Genomic DNA, 27,852 nt, shown 5'->3' with positions numbered 1-27,852 from the left:
TCTCTCTCCAGGCCCGTTCTTTTCCCCCAGGGCCTCTCTTCCTTTCCGCTTCTAGACGGCATGAAGTTGCAAGAGAAAGGAACACAAATAAAGTCAAAATAAATAAAAATACCGAAAGGCATATCCTCGGTTCCATAGGGAGCAATGCTCCTGCCGCCCCCTGCTCACGAAGGGCCCCATGGCAGGTGATGGGCTAGCTAACATGAAAGAAAGGAGGGGCTCTGCTTTGTTTCCGTAGCAACAATCTTGCCGGGGCCTCCAAAGACCAGAGTCCAAACCCCCTCCGCCCCATTGGGTGGCACAGTAGAGTCTCCTTGCCCAGGCTTCCAACCTGGAAAAGTTGGCATATTCTCCCCAAAGCCTGGAGAAGCCTACTCATTAACTGTCCCCCAGATCAGCCACCTCTCTCCCAGGCTCGTAGCTCTCCAAGCTGCTGGGCCCTCACTCCATCCTCCCCCTAATCCCAAGAGGAGGTGGGCTCTGAATCTCCAGCAGGGTAACCAACTAAATGCAGCCTGGACTTGCCCAAGCCCATCCCTGACCCCTTAGTACCCGTGCCTCCAGCTTGCCTTGCTCCTGACCCCAGCTCATCCTGGGTAGCAGGTCCCCAAGATACGGGTCCTTTAGAATGCCGCCATCACCTGTCTCTAGGGAGCTTCCTCCTCCCCTACAAAGATCTGGGGACTCCTGCTGCAAAGCTTTCCTCATTTCCCTCGAGGAAACTCTCAACCCTTCTCCCACATCACTGGCCTTGACCATGTCTGCTCAAGCCCTGATAGATCTCACTATTCAAGCATGTCAAAAGTGCCAGGATCGATGAGTCCACACCTGTCACGGGCAATGTTCTTCAGCGTAGAACACATTTCCATAGTGCATATCTCCCAGGTCTTCACACCCACTGGGCACTTGCCCTCTCCCCTCTCCCCCTCCAGTGGAGGCTCTCCACACTCTGCCAGGGCTGGCTCAGCTGGCCTGGCTCCTCCCTCGTGCCCCCGGTGGCTCCCCTGCAATGCCCACCCCACCCCCGGCGGCCTCGGGGGTGCTCACCTTACTGTGTGGGTGCTCCCAGAGGCTGCCGGCTCATTCAGGAACAGCAGTTCCTTCTCTGAGAAACAGAGCAGACTCCACGGGGCCAGCAGACAAGTGGAGGTGGGCGGGGAATCCGGGCAGGAGTGGCCTGGAGCTTCCCGGCAAAGTCCTCCCTCCCAGTGACCTAAAGAAGGGTGGGGGAGTCTGTCCCTGTCTGTTGGCAAAGTCCAGCCGAGGTGCGGTAGTAGCGTAGCTGAGGATCCCAGAAGTCAGAGTACTTAACCGTCTGGGTCTGGGAGGGAGGAGACAGAGAAAGAGAAAACCTGGGTACAGGTGAACCCCTCCCTACAGTGCCCTCTGCTGGTGAGTGGCTGCCCCGGCCAGAGGCTATTGACTGGGCTGAAGGTAAGAGGAGGGAGCCCTAACAGGAGCTTCTCTAACTATAGTGTGCACACAAACCACATGAAGCATCAGGTTAAATGTGGGTTCCGATCCCATAGGTCTGAGCTGGAGCCTGAGAGTCTGCATCTCTAAGAAGCTCCCAGAAAACGCCAATGCCGCTGGTCCGGGAGCTTAGACAATGTCTGGTTCCACCCGTTTCCTGCACGGAGATGACAGAGGAGGCACTGAGAGGGTTAACGACTCACGAGGTGCTGCCAGCATTGGGGTGTTCCCCTATCTGCTCCCTGCCCACACTCAGAGTTGGCAGGAAAACTGCACTTGGGGGGGAGCTGTCTTTGGGCTATTTGCCAGCCTGAGTTCTTTTATAGAAATTCTGCTTAGGAAAGATAGTGCCACTGGAATGAAGGAGCCCTGTGAAGATGAATAGGTTTTTTTTCAGCTGTGTGCTGTTGTACTCTTAGCTCCTGGTACAACCTGGTCCATAGCAGGTATTTAAGAAAGACTTGTTGGGGTGCCTGGGTGGCTTAGTCGGTTGGGCGTCTGACTTTCGCTTAGGTCATGATCTCGCGGTTTGTGGGTTCGAGCCCCGTGTCGGGCTCTGTGCTGACTGCCAGCTCAGAGCCTGGAGCCTATTTCAGAGTCTGTGTCTCCCTCTCTCTCTGACCCTCCCCTGCTCACGCTGTCTCTCTCTCTCTCCTGGAAATAAATAAAAAATATTAAAAAAAAAAAAAAAAGAAAGAAAGAAAGAAAGAAAGACAGACAGACAGACAGACAGACTTGTTGAGAAGCTCTTGGGTGGCTCAGTGGGTTAAGCACCTGGCTCTTGACTTCGGCTCAGGTCATGATCTCACCGTTTGTGAGTTCCAGCCCTGCATTGGGCTCTGCACTGGTAAGTGCGGAGCCTGCTTGGGATTCTCTCTCTCCCTCTGTCTCTACCCTACCCTGCTCGTATGCTCTGTCTTTCTCTCTCTTTCTCAAAATAAATAAATAAACTTAGAAATAAAGAAAGACACACAGACAGACTTGTGGGATGAATGTGTAGACCAGTTCAAAGAGAATATGCTTTGGAGCCAATCTCCTGACACTGAACACAGGTGACTCGCCTGTCCGCTGTATAGTCTTAGGCAAATTACCCAACCCCTCTGAGCCTCCCTTCCCTTGTCTGTCAAATGCAGACAATAATATCTACCTCGTGAGGGATAAGCATTGTTATTATTGAGCTAATAACTAAAATGCTCACCCCAAAATGGGCACTCAGTGAGTGGCAACTCTTGTCACCGAGGGCCGGCCTCCTGCAGTTGAGGACCATGGTAAACTCCCCAGCACCCCCCCCAAACACACACCCAGTTATCTCATAGAAAATAAGTAACCACCACTGATTTAATCTCAGTTAATGATTTTCCAGCCCTCCTGTCCCCAACTGCAACCCCCTCCCCTCTGCCACCTTCCCCAGGGTAGAATCAAGAGGATGGGGTAAACACTTCTCAGGGGTTCCCAGGGCCCCAGAAGTGGAAAGATGAGGCAAAGGAGCAATGGAGAGCAGCCAGTCTGGGAAGGGGTCCTCATGAGCAGAGGACTAGCAAGAGAGAGGTGCTGGGAACTTTTATAGGGATGAAAAGAGCAGGTGTTAGTCTTTGATGGACAAAACTCTGAGTCACACAGGAGGCTGCTTTCTCCTCTGAGTCATGAAGTTATAGGGATTTGTGAAAATCTGTCAAGCTCAAGTTCTGAGCCGGGAAGGCCCATGCCAACTAGGCTATAACGAGAGGCTGCGTCCACATATCATGAACTCATTTCCAAAGCTGGTGCTTGCCTCACTTGGGGAAAACCCCAGTTACAGGAAAGTCCTGGGGAAATGTGAGGGTCCCCACCACCCCTGTGGACACAAAGCCGCCTCATGGAGTGTGCAGACCACAGGTTTCAGGAGGCTTGTAGGCCTGCGGCTGACCCCGCCCAGGAAGTCGGGGTCTTACAGAGCCTAAGCCTTCCATCAAAGGGTCCACTCCAGAGGCCAAGTATAGAAGACGGGGGGGGGGGGGGGGGGGGGGGGGGGCGGGGTGCTCTGCTAAATGAAACCCTTCAGGACCATGCAGGCAGTCAGCCACCCACCCCAGCCAACGCCACCACCCCTGTCATTGGAGAAAGGGAGGCCAGATGGGAGCCTCACTCCGCCCTTCTCCCATCCCCCACCCTCCTCTGCCTTGCACACAACATATAGCATCGAGCACTTGGCCCCAGAGGTGTGCTGCCTGAGGTAAGGTGAACACAGGCCTGGGAGTGAGGAGGCACCAGGAGGGTGGAGAACAGGATTTCTCCTGATGTGGGAGGGTACGGGAGGTACCTCCAGTGCTGGACAGAAAAACAGAAACAGGGAGAGAGCGAGAGACAGGAAGGCAGAAGACGAACAAATGGATAGTGAGGACCAGAGGAATATAAACACAGATGCACAGACGGGCAGGCTAGTCAGCCCTGCTCCGGAACCTCCAGAACATGGACAGGGGCCCTCGACAGGAAAGGATGCAGTAGGCAGTCACTCCAAAACACTGAGAGCCACTGTCCTTGTTTTCCTTCTGGTCCAGGCAGACATAGGGAGGAGGCTGAAACAGCAACAGAAGAATGATATGGGTGGTGGCCTTGGCTGGAGGAGGGTCTGTGCACTGCTCCACATGCCAATGAGGCACAAGAGGCCACATGCAAATGAACATGGCGGCCTTTCAATCAAAGACCAGGCCATTGCTTCTTTGAGAAGTCAGGCCACAGGAAAGCTGGGCACTTATGTCTGTAGCTTCATCCCTCTGGAAGGGGAAAGGTGAAGGAGGGACCTCCCCAGCCCTGAAGGGCAGGCGAGACCGAAGCCTTCGGAGAAAGGAGCCCGGTGTCACTTGGCTGAGTTTGAATTCGGGCAGCCGCTCAGGCTGGGTGGGCCTCCCCGAGTCTGCCAGTCTGGTATATCGAGATAAGCCTGGGGGCAGATGGCCTGGGCCGTTCTTGACAAGTAAAGACCCCCAGGGATCCCTGGCTCCTGCCTTTCTGAACATGGTTGGTTTTATCAGCTTGGCTGAGTTCGGTATTAAGGCATCGTTCCTGTCAAAGGCCTGCTATGTACCTGACTGAATGCCACCCACTATGGGAGGCAGGAAGAACAGTCATACATAGACCTGAACTCTAGGAGTCAGACACATGCTGGGGGAAGGGAGCCTTTCACATGGAAGGGGTTATCAACACTGGACAGTATCCTCTGTGTGCCAAATGGGTGGTGTGGAAAAGACAAGTCCCCAGAGGCCAGAGGAAGGGCAAGGCAGTGTGAGCTCACAGGAGCTGACGGGAGTTGGCCCAAGGTGGGGAGAATGGCCTCTATGACTAGATTTCCTATGAGGGGCCCTGGCCAGGAAATAGCATCAGGTAGGAGGTGGAGACAGGCAAGCAGACACAGGGAGAGGACTGAGGGGGAGGCCCACCACCAGCGTGTCATCTGCCGTCCTAGATCTGGTCTCTGTGAGGAGAATGCAGCCTCAAGGAACCATCTTTATGGCTCTTCCCCACCTGGGGCCCATCCTGGTCTGGCTGCTCACCCATCGAAGGTCTGGTTGGTACGACAGCCCGAAGAAGCCGCCCTGGTGCCCGCCTCATAAGGTCTTGATGACAGGGTGGATAACCATCTACTTTGTGATGGGGTGAGCACCCACTTCTCATATCGTGGGCCCTGGACCCAAACTACTCCTGTCTTCTGGCCTCCAAAGGGATAGCACGCCATCTTGCCGCTTAAGTGGGGCGGGGGGAGGGGACCCCTCTGTGCCTGCCTAGGATTCCAGCCAACCTTCTTCTTCCCCCTCTCCGAGTTTCCCCATTGCCTCCCCCACCTCACGATGCCCCGGGCTCCTCCCACCACCTCCCTGCTGGCCCTCAAGCGATGCCAAGATACTCTTGCCCCCATCGCAGCCCACGGGGTTTCCTTTTGGTAACCAAGAGCCTTTATGCCCAAGGGCTCCCTTCATTTGCCATAGAACACCCTCCCTCTGAGCATCCTGCCACCATCTCTCCGCAGCTATGCCTCCTACCTGGTGTGGAAGGACCTGGGAGGGGGCTTCGGGCGGCCCCTGGCCCTGCCTCTAGGCCTCTACGCTGTGCAGCTTGCCATCAGCTGGGCTGTCCTGATTCTCTTTTTCGTAGCCCACACCCATGGTCTGGTAAGGCACATGGTGTGCATCAGTGGAAGTGGTGTAGGAGCAGGGGAGACCACCAGGCCCCAGAGCAGATAACACAGACCAGTGCAGGGCAGGCCGGGAGTGGGCGGGCACACTTCTCTGGGCTCCGGCTGAGCGTCCAGACCTCCGGAGCTTGGCTCACTGGGCCCAGGGTGCAGAAAGGTTGGGGGCTCAGCTCTCAGGGCTGCCTGCCTGACTGCCCTGCCTCTACTGCCACCCCATTCCAGGCCCTGCTGCACCTGCTGCTGCTCTACGGGCTGGTGGTGAGCACAGCGCTCATCTGGCATCCCATCAACAAGCTGGCTGCCGTGCTCCTGCTGCCTTACCTGGCCTGGCTCACCGTGACCGCTTCCATCGCCTACCGCCTGTGGAGGGACAGCCTCTGTCCAGGCCAGCAGCCTCAACCCATGGGGGCGAAGAGCGACTGAGGCCCCAGGGACAGGAGAGGAGGGAGGAGGGCCAGGGTAGGAGCGGAGAGAATGGCAAGTAGGGCTGTTGGGCTATTCTGGAGAGAGGGGAGGTGGGGGGCCAGGGAGTGATGAATCCCTGACGACCACTCGGCCCGCTGTGGTCACCGTCCTGAGTCCCCTGGTGCCCGTTTCCATTTGATTTCAGAAATGGGGAAAAAAGGGAGGAAACTTATTTTACACTTAATATGAATGAACTAATCCTGTACTAAGAAATTATTTAGAGATGTCAATTAATAAAATCCTTTACTAACTTTGAGGGTATGATGTGAAGTGGATATCCGGGTACATGATGTCAAGGGTTGCAGAGCAGGGGTGGCAGCATCTGCGCCTTTGTGGGAGCGCATGCCCGGAATGAACGCGGGAGCGCATGCCCGGAATGAACGCGGGAGCGCGAGCACAGGGAGGGCAAGGGGGCCATCCAGTCTCCACGCCACTCACACGCCCTCCTGCATCGAGCAAAGACGTTTAGGACTTAGATTTTCAGTTGCCTGGAACACAAAATCTTTGTGATAAGTTCTATAATAGCAAAACAGAAAAGTCACTAAAGTAGAAAAAAGGAAACTAGTGATACATGCCCGGTTTATATATTACATGAATAGTTTAATTTTATTTCAGTGTATTTTTTTTAAGGTTTATTTATTTTTGAGAGAGAGAGAGAGTGGGGGAGGGACAGAGAGGGAGACACAGAATCTGAAGCAGGTTCCAGGCTCTGAGCTGTCAGCACAGAGGCCAGCGTGGGGCTCGAACTCACAAACCGCCAGATCATGACTTGGGCTGAAGTCGGACGCTTTACCAACTGCGCCATCGAAGCGCCCCTATTTCATTGTATTTTAATAAATATATATTAATAACAATATCATAATATGTATAACATATATCATATTCTATTATGATTATATTATATAATATATATATGTCATATTAAGATCTTGTGTGATTATCTTTGTTCAGGTGGATTATAAGTCATTTTTCATTTTTGTTTTCATATGCTTTTTTACTATTAATTTTCAAAATCAACAACTATTGTAATAAGAGAAAACATTAAGAAAAAGATGAATGCCTCAGTGCTGATGAGTGATTTCAGCAGGGACTTCTTGTCCAGACTTCTGTCTTTCCACATCTTCTCATTGGCTTCTTTATTTTCGTCTATTCCTTTTTTTATTTTTCGTCTCTCCCCTCCTATTGTTTTCTTCTCCTTTTGTTTCTTTTTTTTAATTGATGAAGACCTGTGACCTTTTTTTTTTTTTAATGTTTATTTATTTATTTTCAGAGAAAGAGTGAGCAGGGGAGGGGCAGAGAGAGAGGGAGACAGAGAATCCCAAAGCAGGCTCCGCACCGTCAGAACGGAGCCCAGTGTGGGGCTCGAACTCAAGCACCATGAGATCATGACCTGAGCTGAAATCAAGAGTCAGGCACTTAACCAACTGAGCCACCCAGGTTCCCTTTCTCCTCTTATTTCAAGGCCCTCTTGGCAGCAAAGAGTGACTGTCCTTGGGGTTACTCCCCAAATTCCAAACAAGGTCAGCTGGAAGACCTAGACGCCTTGCATAGGAGCTTTTAAAAGTATTAACCAGACTCTCTAGGGATGGACCTGGGCATCAATGTTTCTAGAACTCCCCAGGGCCTCCCCCAGCCCTCCTGAGAACCACTGCTGAGTGTATAGCAGAGCCATCTGGGAGTTTATGAAAAATGCATATTCCTTAGCCCCCCCACCCATGACCTAAGAATCAGAACTTTTGGGGTGGGCTCCAGGCATCTTGAGATTTAACAAGAGCCCAGCACTTGTGTCCACTCTCCCTAAAACGTGAGAGCGCCACCTATGGGTGGTCTCTCAGGGCTCTATCCTCTTCGACAGCCTGTGTTTCTGGGAGCTGAGTTCTGGGTGGACAACTGGCTATGACCTCTCACGTGAGGGCGAAGGACCACACAGGGGAGAAGCCAGAAGGACTTCACATTCGAGGGGAATGGCTCTTTCTGGAGCTCACCAGAGGAGAACGGGCAAGAAAGAATCTGTAGCCTCCCACCCTCCAGAAAGGGCACACTGTGCCCAACCAGGCAGGTCGGGTACCTGGGGTCCTGGAAGGCACACACAGTGTCCCACCCACCTTTGTATCCCCAGCCCCCAGGCAGCACAGGGCACTGAGCAGGGGTTCAGAGGTCTTACCGACTGGATAAATGAACACCCTGTCCCATTAAAAGACAGTGCTGACCAGTACATCACCCACACCCGCTAGGCAGCTCCAGACCTATTGAAAAAGCCTGTGTTTGGGGAAGGGAGTGGTATTAACAGTTTCTGAAACTTCTCAGGTCGTTCTAACGTTCAGCCTGAATAAAACAGCCACCAGAGTGGTTCTCAAAGTGTGGCCGGGCCAGTGACGTCCTGGCGCGGTTGTGGAAGGCCTGCTCCAGACCCACCCAAATCAGATCATCTTGGGGAACAAAGGCCATAGGGTGAGGTGGTTTGTGGTTCTGGCCGCCGAGACAGGCCAGCCTGGGCGTGGATGCTGACCTCCATTTATGAACTCATAACCCGGCACAACTTACTTCACTGTCCAGGCTTCAATTTTTCTCAGCCGTGCATGGGGCACTCATAGAACTGTCAGGAAGAAGAGAGGCGATAATGAGTAAAAAGTCATCTGACACAGAGGAAGTGCTTCATAAATGTTAGTTTTCCAGCAGGGGACCCCGGAGGCCACCTGTTTACCAAGCACACGTGGTTCTGATTCCCACCACAGTTGGAGACCCTCTTGCTCCAAGACTCTGGCAATATTTTCCAAACTTCTCAAGAGTCAGGACAGTGAGTGACCTCCTCCTCCTCCTATGGACTAGCCTGACCAGTGTCACACGCACAAAATGACTGGCTTTTTATGTCACACATTCAGGTGGATTTTGTCTTCACCTCAATCAAATTTTCTAAAGCTGCTTTTAGTTGAATGTATAACTTAATTTATACGTGGAACTGTTTTAAACATAGAAACATGATCTATAAATACCGATTACCAACACCGCCTGGGTTCGCATCCCCACTCTGTTATCGTCATGGGACCTCAGATGAGTGAACACCCCAGAATTATTTCTCATTGTCATCATCTCATACAGACAGCATAGATACCGGCTACTAATTTTGTGCTGCCAGCTACTTCTAAAAGTTTAACTGATCCTCCAAGAAGAGAACAGTCCATCCAAGCCTACTGCATGGCTTCACCCTCCCCAGTGCAAGTCAATCCACAAACCCAGGCATCCAGATACCTCTAGTTTGGGACACTCTGCCCTAGAAGAAAGCAGATTTGGGTGGCGTCCCAAACCCTGGAATAACAAGACTGCTTGATAGGATGAGCCAATCTCAGGGGCTTCCTGGCTTTGAGCAGAAACAACCAGAAAGGGCAGCACTCCAACATCTAACTCTCATCCTCTGTCTTTGAAGTCACCCTTAAAATTCCCTCCTGCACTGCTCCTTGGCTCCTGGGTGGGAGCCTTTAATCTCTCACTCTCCCAATCTGTCTGCACTCCTCGACCTCACCCTGCCCCACCTCCCAGTTCTGAGCACACACTGCCCTTGGCTCCTCCTAGATCACCAGAGTCCCCTAGACTTGTGCCTGAACAGGGTCAGAGCCGCCTCCTGTCTTTGCTAGGTGTGTCCTGGGAGCCCACTATCCCAGGCATCCATGTGTACTTCTCTTGTCTCTGAGTGATGTTTTTCCATTTGCCTCTGCAAATGCACACAGCATGTGAGTATGAGCCATTGGGTGGGGGGCAGGGGTGGGAGGGGGAGATGACCTCCTCCAGGGCTGTGCAGAGCCGCCCTTCCCCCGAGTACCTGGAGAGGTGGGGAGCTGCACCAGGTGAAACAGCAACCCCAGGAGGAGGTACGTCTCTTTCTATTGTATCTCCACCCCTCCTTCGCTCCCCAGAACCCCGTGTTCTTCCTCCCTTTTCCAAGTCTACAGAATGGAAACACCCAGGGGCAAGGTGAGGTGGGTAGACCAACAGGTGTATGGTATGTCCAGTGGACAAAGTTTGGTCAGCCGGGCTTAGAGGGGGCGGAGTGCAGGAAGCGTTTGCTCTGTGCGTCTCTGGCCCCTCCTAACTATGGCAGGTAGAGGTGATGTCCTGGTGACAGCATTAGTCCCCCTGAGTGTCGTCAGGCCTGGGCCAGGGCTCCAAAGTCTTCCTTTGTGGTGACCACATCCACCCTATCTCCTGGAATTCCCTTGCACCCCAAGCCGAGCTGCAGAGTCCTCTTTCTTGTAGTGCTGGAAAACAAGCACAAGACCCTTGCTGTTTTAAATACTTATTATTGATTCTCTTTTGGAGCACATGCAAGTTATATCCAAACAGTGCCTGGCTTTGGTCAGGAACCCCTCAGATCAGGACCTCCTTCTCTTCTCCTCAGGTGGGGTCCCCCAAAGCCCACTCTTCTAGGGTGCCAGCCGGGAGAAGCCCTCTTTGTCACACCAGGCTCCTTATTCCTCCCTCTGCTGTCTTTATCTCCAAGATCTCCCAGCACACCCAGAAATTATCTGTGCACAGGAGCACCAAGAAATCCCCTGTCCCTTTCACCTGCACCTGCTCCACACAGTGTGCATTCGAAGCGCTGAAAGTCCCCTCTCAAACGCTAATTAAGGTTATCGCTTTCCCCTCCCTGGTAGGTTCTTTGGCCCTGCAAACACCCCTTCAAAGAGGAACACTATTAGTCACTTAATGAGCATGATTCTTATCAGATCACTTTCCTCAAAGACTCAAAGCGCCAGCCGGGGGAGCCGTGTGGTGCCGGGAGTGGCTGCTTGAACGGAGGACCACGGTGACCAGGACTAAAGTCCCCAGGAGCGTGTTCTGCAAGGCAAGCCAAGCATTGCATCCTGCACAGGAAGATACTGAAACCCCTGCCCTGCCCTGTGATTCTAGTGCCTTCTCTGATCTCAGCCTTAGACCTCTGGGAGACCCTTGGTCCCCTCCCCCCACCTGGCCAAAGCTATGAACACCCCGTGTTTATGTCAACAGAGCGGTTGCCAGAGGGTGCAGGCTTCTGCCCGCCAGTGGGGTGTCTGGTGCCCACAGCCCGTTGTTTGTGTACCTCGTCTCAGTAGTGACCGAGAGACAGGCGCGCCTGGGCTGGGTCTCTGGGGCAACGCGCTGTTGGGGTCCCAGCTGTCCCTGCACATAAAGCACCCACTCCATCAACGCGCTCCCGAGGTGTCTTCTTTCACAAAGTGAGAATTTAAACCTTCCCCTGGTGAGGTTTCTATTTTCCACCAGCCCCCTCCTGGCCTCTACTCCCTTCCCAGGGAGGGCAGCTCGGCAGCAGGCTGAGACCCAAGGAAAAGCCGTGCCTGGCCCTGTCCCCTACTCCTCAGCCACCTCCAGAAACCCTGAATTTTTTTCTGAAATGACCCTGGGGAAAGGGTCAGGGAGAGGTGGCCTGCACTCACCTGGGACCGAATCCGGCTCCTTCCAGTCACTGCCACCTGGAGTGGGGGCACTGCAGGGACAGATCGGGAGAATTCCTGTTTTGGTTTCCATCCCCACTCACCAGCTGCGTTGTCTTTACAGCTATACCTCCTACATACACACACACACACACACCACATAGACACACACGTGAGTGTACACCCCTCCTACACCAACCACTCCCAGAGCCCAATCTCCCTAAAAAACACCTGTTCCCCCCCTAGTTCCCTTCTTGTCCCTCCTTCCTCACAGCCTGACCTCCAGGGTCCTGGCATCCATAGGGACTGAATGTTAAAGAAGCAACAGCATGACTCTGACAGCACGTAGCTCTGCTGTCACTAGTTGCGTGACCTTGGCCAAGTCACTTAAGTTCTCTGGTCTCAATTTCCTCTCCCATAAAATGAGGATAGTAGTAGTACCTACCCCAACATCCTGGTGAGGAAGAAATGAGTCAATTTACATGACCTGCTCAGACCTGTGTCAGGCCCCCAGGAAGGGCTGTGCTAGGGTGAGCTCTCACTATTACTGAATCCCAGGCAGCATAACACACTGAGAAAAGCCTAGAACTTGGAGGCTGACAGACCTGGGTTCAAATTCCAGCACCCCACACACAGCACAGGCCCCTACTGTGATCTTGAACTAGATAACCTATTTCCCAGTCTCTTCCCCTGCAGGAGGTGCAAATGGATGGAAACCTACGGAAGAGTGTTCACAGGGGGGTTGGGGAATGCCTGCCCGAAAGAGTAACCTGGCAGCTGCAGGAGACAGAGCCAAGCTGCTGGCCCTGACCCCCAGATTAGTGGCTGCATTCTGGGGCCTGCAGGGGAAACTGGTCCGACTTGGAAAGGAGAGCCAGGGACCAGCCAGGAACGAGGCCTCCAGGAGGGGCCATAAATAGCCAGAGGGAGCTCAGAGGGCCTCCAAGGATGGCCAGTAGGGGCAGGGGCTGGGATGGAGCAGTGGGAAAGGAAGCTGTCAGTTAGTTATCAGTCCAGGGGAGGGCCCAGGGCACTCTCGCAAGCTTCAAAGGAAAAACTGTATGTGGGTATGGTGGGAGCGAGGGGTGCCCTCTTCAGAAAGGGACCAGCCTGGGTCTACCCCTGCATCAGCTCCTACCATCACTCAGAGTCAGGGAATTTTCACCACACTGTTGTCTTCACCCCATGGGTCTTTGGGAGCCAGCCCTGTCCCTTCTTCTCACTTCCATCCATTTGACTGTCCTGGAAGAGAGAGCATCACTTAGCTGGCATCACAGATGGGAACACTGAGGCCCAGAGATGCTTAGTGACTTGGCCAAGATCACGTAGCGAATCAAGAGTGGGATGGGGACATGAATATGAACTTTCCTTCCTCCCTCCCCACTTCCCAATCCTGAGACACGACAACCAAAATAGGAGACCCTGTTCTCAAGGGGGAAGTCTTCCCCACAGGGGGAATAAGGCGCTGAAAAAAAAATCCCTCCTCCTCGCTTCCCTCCCCCCAGACTTTTGACCTCTTCCTTGGTTGCTCAGAGTCCCTCACCTTAGCTGTGACCTGGAAGTGGAGAGAGACACATGCAAATGCGGATTAAGACATGTATTCATCAGAGCTGGCTGGGTGCAGTCCTGGGGATAAGAAGTATGCTCAGAGGGGCACCTGGGTGGCTTAGTTGGTTAAGCATCCGACTTTCGCTTAGGTCATGATCTCACGGTTCGTGGGTTCGAGCCCCGCGTCGGGCTCTGTGCTGACTGCCAGCTCAGAGCCTGGAGCCTGTTTCAGTCTGTGACTCCCTCTCTCTCTGACCCTCCCCTGCTCACGCTGTCTCTCTCTCTCTCTCCTAGAAATAAATAAAATATTTAAAAAAAAAAAAAAAAAGTATGCTCAGAGAACCCAGACTTAAATCCCTGTGTGATCTTGTACAAAGCACTTCACCTTCCCGAAGCCAGGTCCCTACTTGCAAAACGAGGCCAATAATACCCACCCGTGCGAGACCAGAGTGAGAACACAATGAAATGATGCATGCTTGAGTGCCTGCCAAGTGCCCCCAATGCAACGGATCCGGGGTGCTCCCGGTGAGGCTGCACCTCCTGTCTCTGTGTTCTTGCTACTTCCTATAGTGCCTGGCACGCAGGAGCCCTTGATAAGTGCTGGTCGAATAAACAAAGGAAGTGAGCCCTTCACATTTAAACGGTGTGCGTCTGTGTGATGGTCATAATAGTAATAACATGCGTTTGCTTTGTACCTGCAATCACTGCCTTTTCTTTGTGGACCAGCCACTTCCACCACCACCCTGTGTTTTACATGCCTGGGAAAACACCTGAGAAAAATAATCTCTGGACAAGTGCTTTCAGTACTAAGCCTATAAGGTTGGGTGACCATAGGGTTGATTGCCGATACCAGAGCACTATGGGGAGAAAAAGGGGCATGAGTAGTAATTATGCCTGGACAACGCATAGAAATTGACCATCCAGGGAAACCACAATGCTTGGGCATCTTACAGGGCACCGTGCTGCTCAGGATTCTCTGGGGAGAGAGCCCCCAATACTCCGAACTGACCTGACTCCTATTCTCTAGGCAGACCATGGAAAGGTACCCTCCCTTTCCATCACCGCCACTCAACCCCACTTGGAGCTTGGTTCTAACCAGTTACAGTGTTCTCAGTGTCCTCACTTTCAGCCTCTAGGTGACCATGATGCCAGACTTCCGCTGCCCTGAGAATGTCCTAGAGTATTAGCAATGCCCCAGACACGAACACCTGTGGTCCCCGCTAAGCACCCATGATGTGAACCTACAAAAAGTTATCTGTCCATCTTCCAATGCTATTTCAGCTCAGAGATTTTTCTAGGGGCCCCAGGTCTCATTACTTTCAATAGGCTTAAAACTAGTCCCTCTACTTCTGTTCTTTCCTACCTTTGGTCTATTCTCAACCCAGCAGCCTGGCTGATGCTGTAAAAATATAAGTCAGACCATGTTCTCATGTGTTCAAAGACAGGGGCTACCCATCTCACTCAGAGAAAAAGTCAAGGCCCTTATAATAGTCCATAAGGTTGCACCTATCTAGCCCATATTTATCTCTCTGGCCTCATCTCCCAGGACTCTCCAGCCACCCAGGTGTCCTTGCTTGTTCCTCGAACACACAAGGAATGCACCCTCCCCAGGGCCTTTGCACCTGCTCTTCCTCTCCTTGGAACACTTTCCCCTTAGATATCCACATGATTATTCCCCCTCAAAACCTTCTGCTCTTAGTTGTCTCCTTTTCAAAGTCCTTCCCTGGCCACTCTATAAAAATATAACCTCACCCCTTGACACTTCCGTCCCCCTCACCTGCCTTTTCTCCTTAGCACTTTGCACCAGCAAATAGCCTATATGTATATAGCTTATTGATTGTCCAGCCCCCTCAAGCTCTGTGGGGGCAAGGATTTTCATTTGTTTTGTTTTGTGCCATGAACTAGCACCTGGCATATAGTAAATACTCAATAAATATTTGTTAAATGAATAAAGAACTGACCGAAAGGGAACATAGCATGGAGGTCAAATGTTTGGCCTCTGGGGAACAAAGGCCTGGGTTTGAATCCTGACTTACAACTTTCAGGCTGCATGGCCTTAGGCAAGTCCCTTTAACCAGCCCTTCCGTGAGTCCAAGTTTCCCGACGTGAAATGTGGGATGCCTCCCAAAGCTGTTGACAGCTTGAAGTCTGATTTCACACATAAACCACGAAACTCACTGCCTGTCTTCTTTCAAAACCTCTGAGCTCGTAATCAGCAGTATCGCTAACTATTGGAGACTCCCAAATCCACACACATTATGGGTTCATAACAGGTAAATAGGCATCTGTTCTCTTTAAGTAACAGCTCAGTTTCTTTCCAAATCGGCAGCTCTTATCCTACCCTTTCTCAAGATCCTCCTTTCCTGAGCCCGCGTCTCCCCTCCCCCACTGCTGAAGGGGTGGGGGCAGGGAGCAGGGGGGCGGGTCTCTGCAAGCACCCGGTTCAACACAAGCCTCCTCCTGCTTACACTTCTGACAGCATCTCCCCCAAATCTCTAGATCCCTTTCTCCACCTCCCCCCCCCCCCCCCCCCCCCCCCCCCCAGTGAAGTTGGAAAGGTTGCATGGGAAATGAAAAATGTAAGGTGCAGGCGGAGAGCATGAATACTTGTGTGAGCCGGTGGGGGAAGGGAGGGCAGGCCTCGCCATCCCCACCTGCCAGCTTCCTGTCTTTGCCTACTGATAAATAGGGGATACTAACGGCCAGAGTTTCCATTCCCCCCATCCCGGCACCCGCTGTCACTCAATTAAAAAAAGATAGAGGGCGAGCGCCTGGGGGAGGGGCAGAGGGCTCTGGTTATAAAGCCCGTGGCAAGGAGGTGAGAGCACTAAGCCTGGCCTGCCCAGTCCTCTTCCCGTCATCCCCAGGCAGATTTAGCTGCTGACAGCTGCTTGGGGCTCTGCTGCCAGGCCCTGGCCCGGGAAACTCACTGCCTCTCCCCTTTCTCAGTGACTGCGGAGCCACAACCCCTCCATGGCCCAGAAAGAAGAGGCCGCTGCGGCCGCAGCGGCCGCAGCGCCTGCTTCCCAGAATGGTGAGGATCTGGAAGATCTGGAGGACCCTGAGAAGCTGAAGGAGCTGATTGAACTGCCCCCCTTTGAGATCGTCACAGGGTGAGAGCTGGGTGTGGGCCGGGGTCCTTCTCGCTAGAAAAGCGTGGGCTGGGGCAGGCTGGGGGAATCTAGGATGGGAATAGGAGGGGTTGGGGTCACAGACCTGCAGCCACGTGGTAGGGGCTGCAGGGGACACGGCTGCAAATCTGGCTTGGTCTCTCCAGGTGACACTTTGGATCCTCTAACCAGGGGAGGGATGGCAGCTCCTTGGAGGCAAGGGCCCAGAGGATGAAACCACCGCCTGGGCCCTCCTGGTACCAGGATGCCACCTACCTCTCCAGATACAGGCTGTCTAGTCCTAAGGAGTTTGGTAAAGACAGGGATGACACATGTATATTTAAATATGGCCCCAAAGTACCTCCTCCCCTGACTTCTCTCTGGGGCTGAGAGGGCCCCTCCTCTATCCGTATAGCTCTCACTCTTTCTTTAGAGCTTCTCTCTGGAGTGGAAGAGCCTAAAACAGGAAAACAGATCCACCCTTCCCCAAGGCTGAGAGAGGCGCATTTTCTTCCTTATTGAATTGAATCTGCCCACGGGTTGTCCACGTCCATCTCCAGGGAAACAATAGTTACAGCACAGGTAACAGTCAGGGGGCCAGGAGCTTCTGGGCAGAAGAGGTATTCCACCCTCAGCCACAGCCCGGAGGGACAAGGACCCTGAGCAAAGGGTCTCTAGGCCCCAAAGAGAGACCCACATACAGGGTCCCTCTGCCTTGTCCAGATCATGCCATCTCCAGGAAAAACACCAAGTGGTCCTTTCTCCTCTTCCCTCTCTGTTTCTTTTGTAGAAGACGCTGCAAAGATCGTAGGCAAAGGAGAAGGGGATACACAGGGCCACATTTCACCCCCCCACCCCCGGCCCCAGGGCTTCCTTCATGGGAGTTTCCGGCAATGCCCACAGAGTGGGGTCCACACTAGGAGAAATTTCAGGAAAAATGGAGGCATCATGTCCTCAGTGGGACAGAGGAGCCCTAGGTGGCCATGTGGACTTGCTGTTTGAAGTTCGGCAAGTGATTTTCCAGTCCTGGCCTTAGTTTTCTCGTTTGTAACATGAGGAAGTTACCCTAAGTTGATCCCCAAGGTCCCTTCCAGCTCAGAGATTTTCTGATTTCTAAGAGAACCTGAGGGAAACATGCATCCTAGCTCCTGAGAGAATAATTCAGGCAAGAGTCGAGAACCTGTGCTCACCCATGCTCAACTGACCAATGTCACCCTCCCCCTAGGATTAAAGGAACAGTGGAGCACAGACTAATAAAGACCTAGGGAGGGCCTAGGGCTACCAGGCCAGGAGGCCGCAATCCCAGTGGCTCCCTATGGAAGAGATCCACTTTCTAACCCCTAAGAGCGCTGGTCCCTGCTGCCCTGGGTCACACACAGGCACGTGCGCACCCACTCTGTGCAGTGCTGTGGTCTCCCTAGCACAGAGGCAGGAAAGGTCCAGAACAGAACTGGCCTATGTCTGCTTGGGGTCCCAGGGCAGTTGGTCCTAAGGGTTAAATCCTCTGACGCAATTTACATCTGTCCAGGGCTTTATAATCACTGTATACTTCCATGTGCTTGAGCTCATTCAACTCTCAGCACAGGGCTGGGAGAGGGGGTTATATTATTGCCACTCTACAGATAGGAAAACTGAGTCAGGGAGATCGAGTGATTTGTTCGAGACCACAGAACCAGCAGGTAGCAGGACTTCTTCTGACTCCAGCCAAGTGTTTTTTCCAAGGTCTCTTACTCATTCTGGGTCCCAGATTTCCCAAACAGGGCTCCACCTACCTCCATCTGTGAGGTCTTGGGACTCAGAGCCTTCTCTGACCCAAAGCTCAGAAAGAGAGGTGCAGCAAGGCAGTTTTCTGGGTGCTCTGAGAGCAGTTCAGGAGGGAGGTAGAGCCCTGAGAGTTTCCTGGCCACAAGTAACAGCTGTGGAGATCTGTCTCCTGGGCCCTTCTGGGTAAACAGATGGCTTAAAATAGCTCAGAGGTGTGGCTGTGTGTGCAGGGACATGATGAGGGAAGAGCTTTCCCCACCTTTCCTCTCCAGATACTGTGGCATCAAGGAGGTCAGCAAAAGCAGCTCCTCTCCTACCCGAGACTCCCAGAGGGGATGGGTCTGTCTACACGGCTCCTTAGATTTGGGCCCCAAACTAGTAGAAGAGGGAGCAGCTTTTCAGGAAACAGAGGCGAGGAAGGTGTACCAGGTAGGAATAAGGAGGTATGCCCCCACTTGTCAACGATTCTGGCTTGAATAGGGCACTCAAGATAGAAAGCAGACCTAAAAACATTAACAAAATAACACGGCAGAAAGTACTAGAAAAAGGTCAAAAACTGTCGTGGTGTGCCAGGGCCAACTCATGATAAGAACGGACTGTATGCATCTCTCTCCAATTCTGCACTCAGTGACTTCATGTTGGTTTCTTGAAACCTCCGTATTGGGAGTGTTTACAGAAATCAGCAAATGTTAAAAATCAGGACTTCCTTTCTTTCTCTCTTCCTTCCTTTTCTTTCTCTCTTCCTCCCTTTTTTTCTCCCTTCCTTTCTTCCTTTTTTCTTTCCTTCCTTCGCTTTCTTTCCTTCCTTCCTTCTTTCCTTCTTTCTTTTCTTTCCTTCCTTCCTTCTTTCCTTCTTTCTTTCTTTCCTCTCTTTCCTTCTTTCTTTCTCTCAAAGAACTGTGTGTTGAACCTGCACACCAAGAAAAGAGAGAACCCTCTAAACACAAGAGGAAGAGTAGAGAGGGCTCAGGTTTGGTTATGCTTAGGATTGAGCTCTGAGGGGTAGATTTGAGGCCCAGAGAAGGCACCATTCCTCAGTACCAGGTTTAATTTCTTGAGTGTTGACCATTGTCCAGACTCTATGAGGATGGACCACTCGACCCATCTTTCAGATCAGAAAACCAAGCCTCAAAGGGATGAGTAATTTACCCAGTTAACGGATGGAGCTCGGCGTAACCCCCAGGGCTGTCTGACTCCAAACTGCCACACCGCATCTAAAAAAGCCATAAATAGGAGGCTTTTTATATTCAACAAATATTTACCTAATAGGAATCATTTATTTACTGCCCATTCCCCCACTGGTATTTAATTCCCATGAGGCCAAGGACTTTGCCTTTTAACTTCTTTATCCGTAGCACCAAAAATAGTGCCAACCTCCTCATAGACACTTAATAGGTATTTGTTAAGTAAATAACTGGACTAATGAACAAGCACCTATTGTATGTTAGGCTCTCTGCCAGGTGTCGGGATAAGGAACTAATTGTGGGGACAGCTTCTGGAAGGAGAGCAGTTCAGGATACGTGAAGATCCAGCAGCGCTCTGTGTAGGGGAGAATTCCACGGGTTGGTGCCTGCCTCTGAAGTCAGCATGCTTGAGGGAAGCTCTGGGGCATCAGAATTAGTTGTCTCCTCATCTCTCCATCCCAGCGATGAGCCACTGTGGCTCTGCCTAGCAGGCCTCCTGGCTGTGTGGTTGTCTTTGTTGGTCTCTAGTTGTGTTGTGTACGGTTTTGCATAAAGCTGAACCTGCTATCAAAGGGATTAGCACGGAACAGAGACAAAGGGCACCGGCAGTGACTCTCCTTTCAACCACTTCTTTAGCTACCAGTGGTTGGCTCTGGCCACGCAGGGAACACAGAGAGGACAGGCAGGGTTCAGAGGAGAAGGGATGGCAAGCCTTCGATTCCGCTGTGGATGCCACAAACCCCTCACGCCTCGCCCCGGTTTCCAGGGCATGTTGGGAAGGTTTGTTGCAGAAAGAATAGGAGACAGCCACTGATTCTGGCCTCCCTGGTTTCCACCGAGGCTGGGGGAAGGTCAAAGCTCCAGCGTGAAGACAGTGCCTCCCAGGAAAAAGGCAGGGAGCTGCTCAGGGCTTGCCAAGGGCAGAATCCCATCCAAAATTGCAAATCAGGAGCCAGCCGCCCAGCAAACCCGGTCTGGGCTCTAGGAAGTCAGGCTGTTAGAGCTCTCTGCTTCTCGTCTCCTTCTGACCGTGCCCACTCCTCAGCATCCACTTTGAAAGTGGTCTGGAATAGGGAGAAGAAAACCCAAACCAGCAACTCTTGCCTCTCTTGAGCAGGGCATGAAAGGTCTGGCGAGGGAAGCTGAGACAAGTCATCACTCAATGACCTGTGAGTAGATTTTCCACTCCATGGATTATTTTGGAGCAAATGTTTAATCTGAGACCAGCCTCTGCTGCCTTCCGGGTTGCTTTCTTTCACCATATAGATTTCCGCTTAGGAAACGCAAATATTTTTAAATGTGAACGTGAGAAACATACGTTATAGAGATATTACATTTGATCACATCCCTGCTCCCTCCATCAAGCTGACCATGCTCCAAATGTTCTTTCCCAGATATTAGGATTCTTGGTTTCCTGCCTAGAGAACTGCAATGCCCAGTAGCCTGGGTCTCTGCAGAGGAAGTGTGACTGACCTGTCTGCAGAAAGTATGAGGATGTGGTGCTTGAAGAAGGGAGAAAGAGGGAAGGAATAACACTCTTGGTTTCTGTGCCTCAAGCAGTGACTGAGCCCAGGTGAAGAAATCTGCTACCCACATGCTTCTCCTGACCACCACGCCAACAGACCCGTGCACAAATCCCGCCCCTCCAACTTCAGCAGGAAAACACCTGCTGGGGGCGACAGCAAGGGCTATAAGGAAATGTAGAACTCAGGCATCATGCTACTAGGAAAAAAAGATGTTTGTGATTACCTTAGAAATTAGTGTCACTAGTTCCTTCCTTCCACGAGCAGGCATAACAGTGTTGACTTATTTTGTGATTCTATAAAATCACTCGAGATGGCCATATTGTCTAGCTCCCTGGAGAGACTTCAGACCTCTTCCACCTCTGTTCCCCTCCAGGGCCTGGCTGTTTCAGCCTGTGGGAAGCCCAAAGAACCTCATTTGCCCCTTATGCTCCTTCTGGAAAACCAAGAAGCCCATTGAGAAGCCAAGCAAGCCCAGTTTTTGAACAAGCTGAAAGGAAAGACTGGGACCCAAGATCTTCCTTGACCTTCCCCCCCACCCTTTTTTTTAATGTTTGTTTATTTTTGAGAGAGAGAGAGAGAGAGAGAGATAGAGCGCACAGGGGAGGGGCAGAGACAGAGAGGGAGACACAGAATCCAAAGCAGGCTCCAGGCTCTGAGCCATCAGCACAGAGCCCAACACGGGGCTCGAACCCACGAACCGTGTAATCATGACCTGAGCTGAAGTCAGAAGCTTAACCTACTGAGCCACCCAGAGCTCCCCGCGCTCCCCCTTGCTTTTATATTAATGTTGACTTTCCTTGGCCCCTTGAAAGCATTTCCCTTCCTTAAGCACCTAGTCCAGAAGGCCCTGTTGAAACACAGAGTAGACTATTGGGCTGCTGGCAAGAGGGGTGGGAAACTGATATTTATAGAGAGGTGAACTTTCTTCCTCTCCCTTGGGTTTCAGGTTTCTCTGGGTCTTCTCCTCCTGCAAAGGGAAGAGGAGGAGGGGAAAGCATCAGGGCTTAAGAGAGGCTAAGAGAAGGAGCAGCCTCAGACTAGCTAGCCAACTTATAGCTGCATGCTGGGCCAAATTCATACTCTCGCTGGGCTATATTTGGTGAACTTGGAGCAATATTTCTCGGGGCTCCAGAAGGAAACCCGAGGGGCCATGCAGGCAGCTATGGGTGAAGCCCCCAACCAGCCACACAGTTGAGAATACTTCCAAGGGTTTTGCCCGAGAATCCACCATACGGGTGGCTCTGGATGAGATCTGAGGGTGGAGGGGGGTGTCTGGCAAATGGCCTTGAAGAGCATCAAGTGTTTGGACAAGAAAGGTACTTCCTGTGCTGCTCAGGAGGGGAAAAAAAGCCACTCTGGAAAGTGAAGGGACCATTTACCAACCAGTAAAATCCAGGAGTGATCTTGAAGGGTGACTTTCATTGGGGAGAGCTCATTATAAGTGAATTTCCAACAGGGATGGAAACAGGAGAGGGGGACCATCAGGCCATCCATTCTCCCGAAATGTTAAGTAAATAATAAACACATTCAACTAGGGACACAGGGGTTTAGAGAGCTAAGTATAGTACCCGAAGGAATCCTGGGACCAGGTCCTCAAACACATCCATCTCCACAGTGGAAACTGAACTTGACAGCAAGAGATATGGAAACTTGGGTGGATCAACTTTTGCCATGGGGGCGGGAATACGACAGGGAAACAGCTCGTGTTTACTCAGCTCTTTGGCACCTGGCTGCTTAAGAAGACAAGGCCCTGGGACATCCGGGATTTCCCTGTAGCCCTGGGAGTTAGAAAGGGAAGGCTTGTAGGGCAGTATCAGCGGAGTTCATGGTTGCCACAGGGTATCTTCTGGGGCAACTGCAGAGATTAGTTTTGTTGTTGTTTTTTAAAGAAAACATTCAGCCTCTCCAAGCTGGTACTCAATCCCCTCCTCTCCTGAGTTTCCATCTCTCCTGTTAAAGGCTCCTCATCTCCTTGGCCTTCAAACCTACAACAGTCTTCCCTATTCTAGAAACACACGCAGATGCACATAAAGATAAAAACAATCAACTCTGATACCCTCTCTAGCTCCTTTCCTTTTCTCTCTCCTTCTTCTAACTACAAAACTTTCCCCCAAACCCAGTCTTTTTCTGCTGGTTTCATTTCCTACTCATCCATCTCGCCCTCGAAGTCCCTAGACATAGTCATCACCAAGTCTGGCGTCCTAAGATACCAGGTGGGCTTGTTTAACTTCAAGCTTTTCCCCAGCCTCACTCTATCTGCCTAAAGCCACCACGTCATCCCCCACGGACGTCACTTTTATTCCATCTTTCTTTACTCAGGAGCCTGCAACAATTTTCTGTTGCCACCTAAATCAAGGCTAAACATTTAAAAACCTTCATGCCGTGTCCTCCATGTCCTCTCTAGGCATTTAAAATTAAAATGCTCTCTCTGTTTTAGCCAGAGTGGGGCTGCTAAATTATAAGCATCTGGAGGGCAGACGCCAAGTCTTTTTTGATTTGGAAATGACTCAATACTATATGCAAGCTAAATCTTATCAAGGTACTCTTGGCTGGTCTGACGTCAAAAATATAAACTTCTCGGACGCTTACTGTGTGCCAACTCCTCTTTCATCCGAGGGAAAAGACAGACTTGAGAAACAGTCACCAGGAGAGTGGGGCACTGTGAATGGTGGGCCAGCCTGTGCCTGAGACGCAACAGCCATGAGAGACAAGGAGGAGAAACAGAAGCAGGGAATGTTCCGCAAAATCTACCTCTTGCTCTATCATGAGAGATTTCACATGCTTGCTACTTTGTAAAACTACTATTTGAACAGGGCTTTTCCAACCTGGCCACCTATTAGAATCATCTGGAGGGTTGTTGTTGTTGTTTTTTTAATGCTGGTTCCTGGGCCCCCTCCAGACCTTCTGATTTCATTGGCTTGGCGTGCGGCCCAGGCACTGATATTTGTAGAGTCCTCTGGGTGACTGGGCTGTATCGCCCCTCCCTCCCCCCAGTGACTGATTTAGAAATGCAGGAGTGTGCCGTGTGTTGGAGGCACGGTGGGGCGTCTGGAGGCCCTCCCGACTGAGGTGACCTGAACCCTCACCTCCAAATTCTCTCCTCTGCTCCAGATACACCCTTCTGGATTCTTCCACGCCGCGCGGTCGCCGCCGCTAGCCTGGGCAAGGCCGGCTTTGACAGCGAGAGCCGACGTGTCTCTGACGCACCGAGGCTGGAGAGCCACCTGCTCCGGGCTGGTCCGGGCCGCGGGCGCTCACCCTTCTCTCTTCTCCCCTGTCCCTCTGCCCCTCGCCCCGCAGGGAGCGGCTGCCTGTCAACTTCTTCAAGTTTCAGTTCCGGAACGTGGAGTACAGCTCCGGGCGGAACAAGACCTTCCTGTGCTACGTGGTGGAGGCGCAGAGCAAGGGAGGCCAGGTGCAGGCCACCCGCGGGTACCTGGAGGACGAGCACGCCGCCGCCCACGCCGAGGAGGCCTTCTTCAACACCATCCTGCCGGCCTGCGACCCGGCCCTGCGCTACAACGTCACCTGGTACGTGTCGTCCAGCCCCTGCGCCTCCTGCGCCGACCGCATCGTGCGGACCCTCGGCAAGAGCAAGAACCTGCGCCTGCTCATCCTGGTGGGCCGCCTCTTCATGTGGGAGGAGCCCGACGTGCGCGCCGCGCTGCGCAAGCTCAAGGAGGCCGGCTGCAGGCTGCGGATCATGAAGCCCCAGGACTTCGAGTACGTCTGGCAGAATTTTGTGGAGCAGGAGGGCGAGGCCAAGGCCTTTGAGCCCTGGGAGGACATTCAGGAGAACTTCCTGTACTACGAGGAGAAGCTGGCGGACATCCTGAAGTAGGCCGCCCGGCCCGGCCTCACGTGAGTCCCGGCGCCCCTGCGAGCCCCGAACTCAGGTCCAAGCCTGGAGGGAGGGCAGGTGGCGCGAGCGCGGGAGGTTGGGCCTGGCCCGGAATGGATTTCCTTTCTCAGCTTTGGGGTGGTTGGAAACACATTTTAGAAGATCCCCGCCTTTTCCTTTTCTCTGAACTCCACGTTCCTCTCCCTAAAGCCTTTTCGCTCCTACCCTTTTGTATCAAACGAACTTTCCAACACTCAGAGGTGATAGGAATCCGCAAGCCTTGGCGAGGCTGAGTGACCTGCGTGGTCAGATAGTCCCCCACGCATGCCCCCACCGACATGAGTCCAGACTCACTAACTCTGGACCTCTTCTGGATGCCCTGTGCCCACCTCCATTTGCAGTCTCCCCATTCCGCTGTCCTGTAATGTAGGCTTTTCGTTCCTTCAGATGTCATTTTTTCATTTCAGGTACTTTTGAAAGTCCCCAGATGGATTCGTATGCCACTTATCATTATTATTTTGCCAGAGAAGCTTTCATGTTTTCAAATAAATGGTTCGGCCTTGAAGGAGGCCAATAATTTCTGGGCGAATGTGTAACGCAAGAACTTTTTTTTTTTTTTTTTACTTTGAGAAGACCTCAGAGGAACTCCTAGAAAAATGCCGTTTTCAGGAATGGGGATAACACAGCAACAAGTTCTTGTATGCAGGAATAGCAAAAGGGTTAAAAAGATGTCTGTAAATGAGACAGCAGCTCAGAAGTAGCCTCCTACAGACATCAAGATGTGATAGAACTGGAAGTAAAGATTAGCTATTTAAGCAAATAATTAGGACACAATTAAGGCCAATTTGGCCTCTTGCTGAGGGTAAATTAGACTCTCACAGAAACAGGCCAATTACCCTCAGGAAAGAGGGTAAAAGATCCTTCGTTAACTTTGTTTTGGAGTTTGGTCTGATCTAGTTTGCTCCTGCAGAAATGCTATAACCAAGTCCGTTCACAAGCCCTGAGTTACTGATCAAAATCTTCCAGGAATGAAGAAAGGGTCTTTTACCACCCTCTCCTCCCAACTTATATTCCGGAACAGTTCACCTATTAATAAAACACGAATGCAGTGCGTTTCCATGAAGCTATTCAATTTCTTCTTGGTGGCTCTCGCCCTTAATATTCTTAAGAGAAGATGTGGCTTCAAAGACACGTTTTTGGAAATATCAATGTTCTGGAGCTCAATGTTGCCAGAGGGCTACTCTTAGACATGCACACAGGGTGCCTGATAATTCTCCAGCTGAGCATTCGCCAGTCCAAGAGGACGTGATTTTTGTCCGTTTCTTACAAAAAGCAAGGTCCATTCATTGAATTCAGGGAGAATATGGTCAGGTAATGCCACGCGGTACTCTGCTTACATAAAATAAAGACACCGCGCTAGTGGTGGTGAGGAGTGATAAAAACAGATTTCCAAGGGTTGACTTCTGACAATACCAAACTGACTTTTAAATTCCTGAAGACTATATTAGTGTAGGTGCTATCACTGTGATTATAAACCCTTCGCTGACTCCAGAGTGATGATGACTGGTAGCTTAATTTTAACTAGAGTATACTTTCTTCTTAGATCCCTCTCCGAGTAACAGGCCACCTCTCCCAGCTGCCTAACCAGCTGAGTCTTCAGAGGTGTGTGTGTGTGTATGTGTGTGTGCGTTGTTTTTCCATTAAGTCAAATAATTAGATAGCTAAATCTGCTATAAAAATTAAGCATTTCAAGTCAGATTAAAAGGAGCTTTTAATTTTGGATAATTGAGGGTTGTATCTAATGCTAATCTAAACGAAGTTAAATAGATAAATCAGTTTGAGGGGAAAGTCCATTTCCAAGTCAAATTATTTTTAAATAAAATATTATTGGACATGTTCCACATTATAAACCTCTTTCCATTAGTGTACATAACCGTATTATCTGGACCCATTAACATGCTTCCCTGTACTCTATTTGAGTTATTCGTGTTCCTGAAGAGAAAGGTTAAAATGTACCGAGTTTAAAAAAAAACTGGCATAAAATCGAGTTGTAATCTAAAAGCCCTAAAGAATAATTCTCCTTAATTAAAATACTAAGAAATGGGAATTTGCTAAAGAAAATTTGCCTTACATTTCTTATTCCATCTTTTAAAAAAAAAAAAAAATGACTGAATAGGATTTAACCATATATCTAACATAAGAGAAATGAATTAAAGTAGGGATCTTCTGGGGTTTTCCTGTGTGAAGCACCCAAAAGCATGAGTGCAGCAAACCTAACGCTGGGAACAATGGAAATCACAGGAGACTCCAGGGGAGAAATTCAGAGATTGCTGGAGAGGGCACACAGAGACCTCAACTCAAAAGAAACTCTTCATTGGGGTCAGCAGAACTCTCAGTAACATGCTTTCTTGTTTTTTCACTAAGGTCTGCCTGCTGCCACCAGAAGACAGCAGTGACATGTATGGCCATCTGGGACATGTCTGACTTCCTGATACCACTTGAGCTGGACAACACTGGACACCAACCAATCCTACTGCACAGGCCCTCCAAGGACTCTAAGTATACTGTTCATGCTGTAAATCATTTAAGCCATGGCTCTCTCTAAGGGTGCTCTTGGGAAAGAGGAAAAGTGAGTTGCAAGGAAAGAAATGACAACCATATACGGGCACCAGGCATCTGTCGGTCTGAAGGGCCTCATTATTCCCCACATGGGCTGCTTAAGGTAAAGAGCCTCAGACCTAATGTTTAAACCTAACGTCTGTGCAGATCTTTGAAATATGTCTGGATATGCATTTAAGATGGTGGTTTTTTTTTTTTTTTTTAAGAAAAAAAAAGATAGCAACATTAATAAAAGAAGTGGTGTGGTCTTTCTGTGACCAGGTTTTTTAAGGAACTTGGACATTCAGAGGTTACTATGCACAGTGAACCAATCCTAGGAATAGGGATGTTCCCAGGCTCTGAGCCAAGCCATGATATTAGAAAGTGGAAGGGAGGCTTAATCCAGGGCTCATCCAGGCAACACAGGATACTGACTCTCCTAGACGGACTTCCCACCCCAATCTTGACCTTTATCAATTATTTTCTTCTGTGATTACTTGTAAATGAGTGCCTTTTCTCTTCTCTGAAGACAAGGGATATGGCAGAGGGTGAAACAAAAGGCAGGGGAAATATATTTATAAGATATCCATGTTCTGTTTGCCAATTAATAAGTAATTAGTATCTTAAGGAGAAGATAAGTAGGATTTCAATTCGGATACACATACTGTAGGAGTAGTTGGTATGTGGTACTCGATGGTGTTGTCTCATTTCTTTAAAAGCTAGTGTCTTATGGAGAAGCAAAATTTCAT

The 27,852-nt window shown here is 51.0% G+C and overlaps 2 protein-coding genes across 2 annotated transcripts; both read left to right on the top strand.

Moving 5' to 3' along the window:
• Window positions 1-4,935: 4,935 nt before the first annotated feature.
• Window positions 4,936-6,064, top strand: TSPO2 (translocator protein 2). Its single transcript, XM_039242602.1, has 3 exons — window positions 4,936-5,105; window positions 5,477-5,618; window positions 5,864-6,064. Exons 1-3 carry the CDS (start codon window positions 4,936-4,938, stop codon window positions 6,062-6,064), a joined length of 513 nt encoding a protein of 170 aa, XP_039098533.1.
• Window positions 6,065-16,053: 9,989 nt separating this feature from the next.
• On the top strand, window positions 16,054-27,304 carry APOBEC2 (apolipoprotein B mRNA editing enzyme catalytic subunit 2). The gene is made up of 3 exons (XM_039242694.1): window positions 16,054-16,193; window positions 23,965-24,525; window positions 26,930-27,304. The coding sequence occupies exons 1-2, from the start codon at window positions 16,054-16,056 to the stop codon at window positions 24,503-24,505; spliced, it is 681 nt and encodes a 226-aa protein (XP_039098625.1). The 3' UTR covers window positions 24,506-24,525; window positions 26,930-27,304.
• Window positions 27,305-27,852: the final 548 nt, after the last annotated feature.

Source organism: Hyaena hyaena, unplaced genomic scaffold, assembly GCF_003009895.1.
Source record: "Hyaena hyaena isolate Hyena2069 unplaced genomic scaffold, ASM300989v1 scaffold_211, whole genome shotgun sequence".
Classification (NCBI taxonomy): Eukaryota; Metazoa; Chordata; class Mammalia; order Carnivora; family Hyaenidae; genus Hyaena; species Hyaena hyaena.
This window is presented reverse-complemented; position numbering and strand designations above follow the sequence as displayed.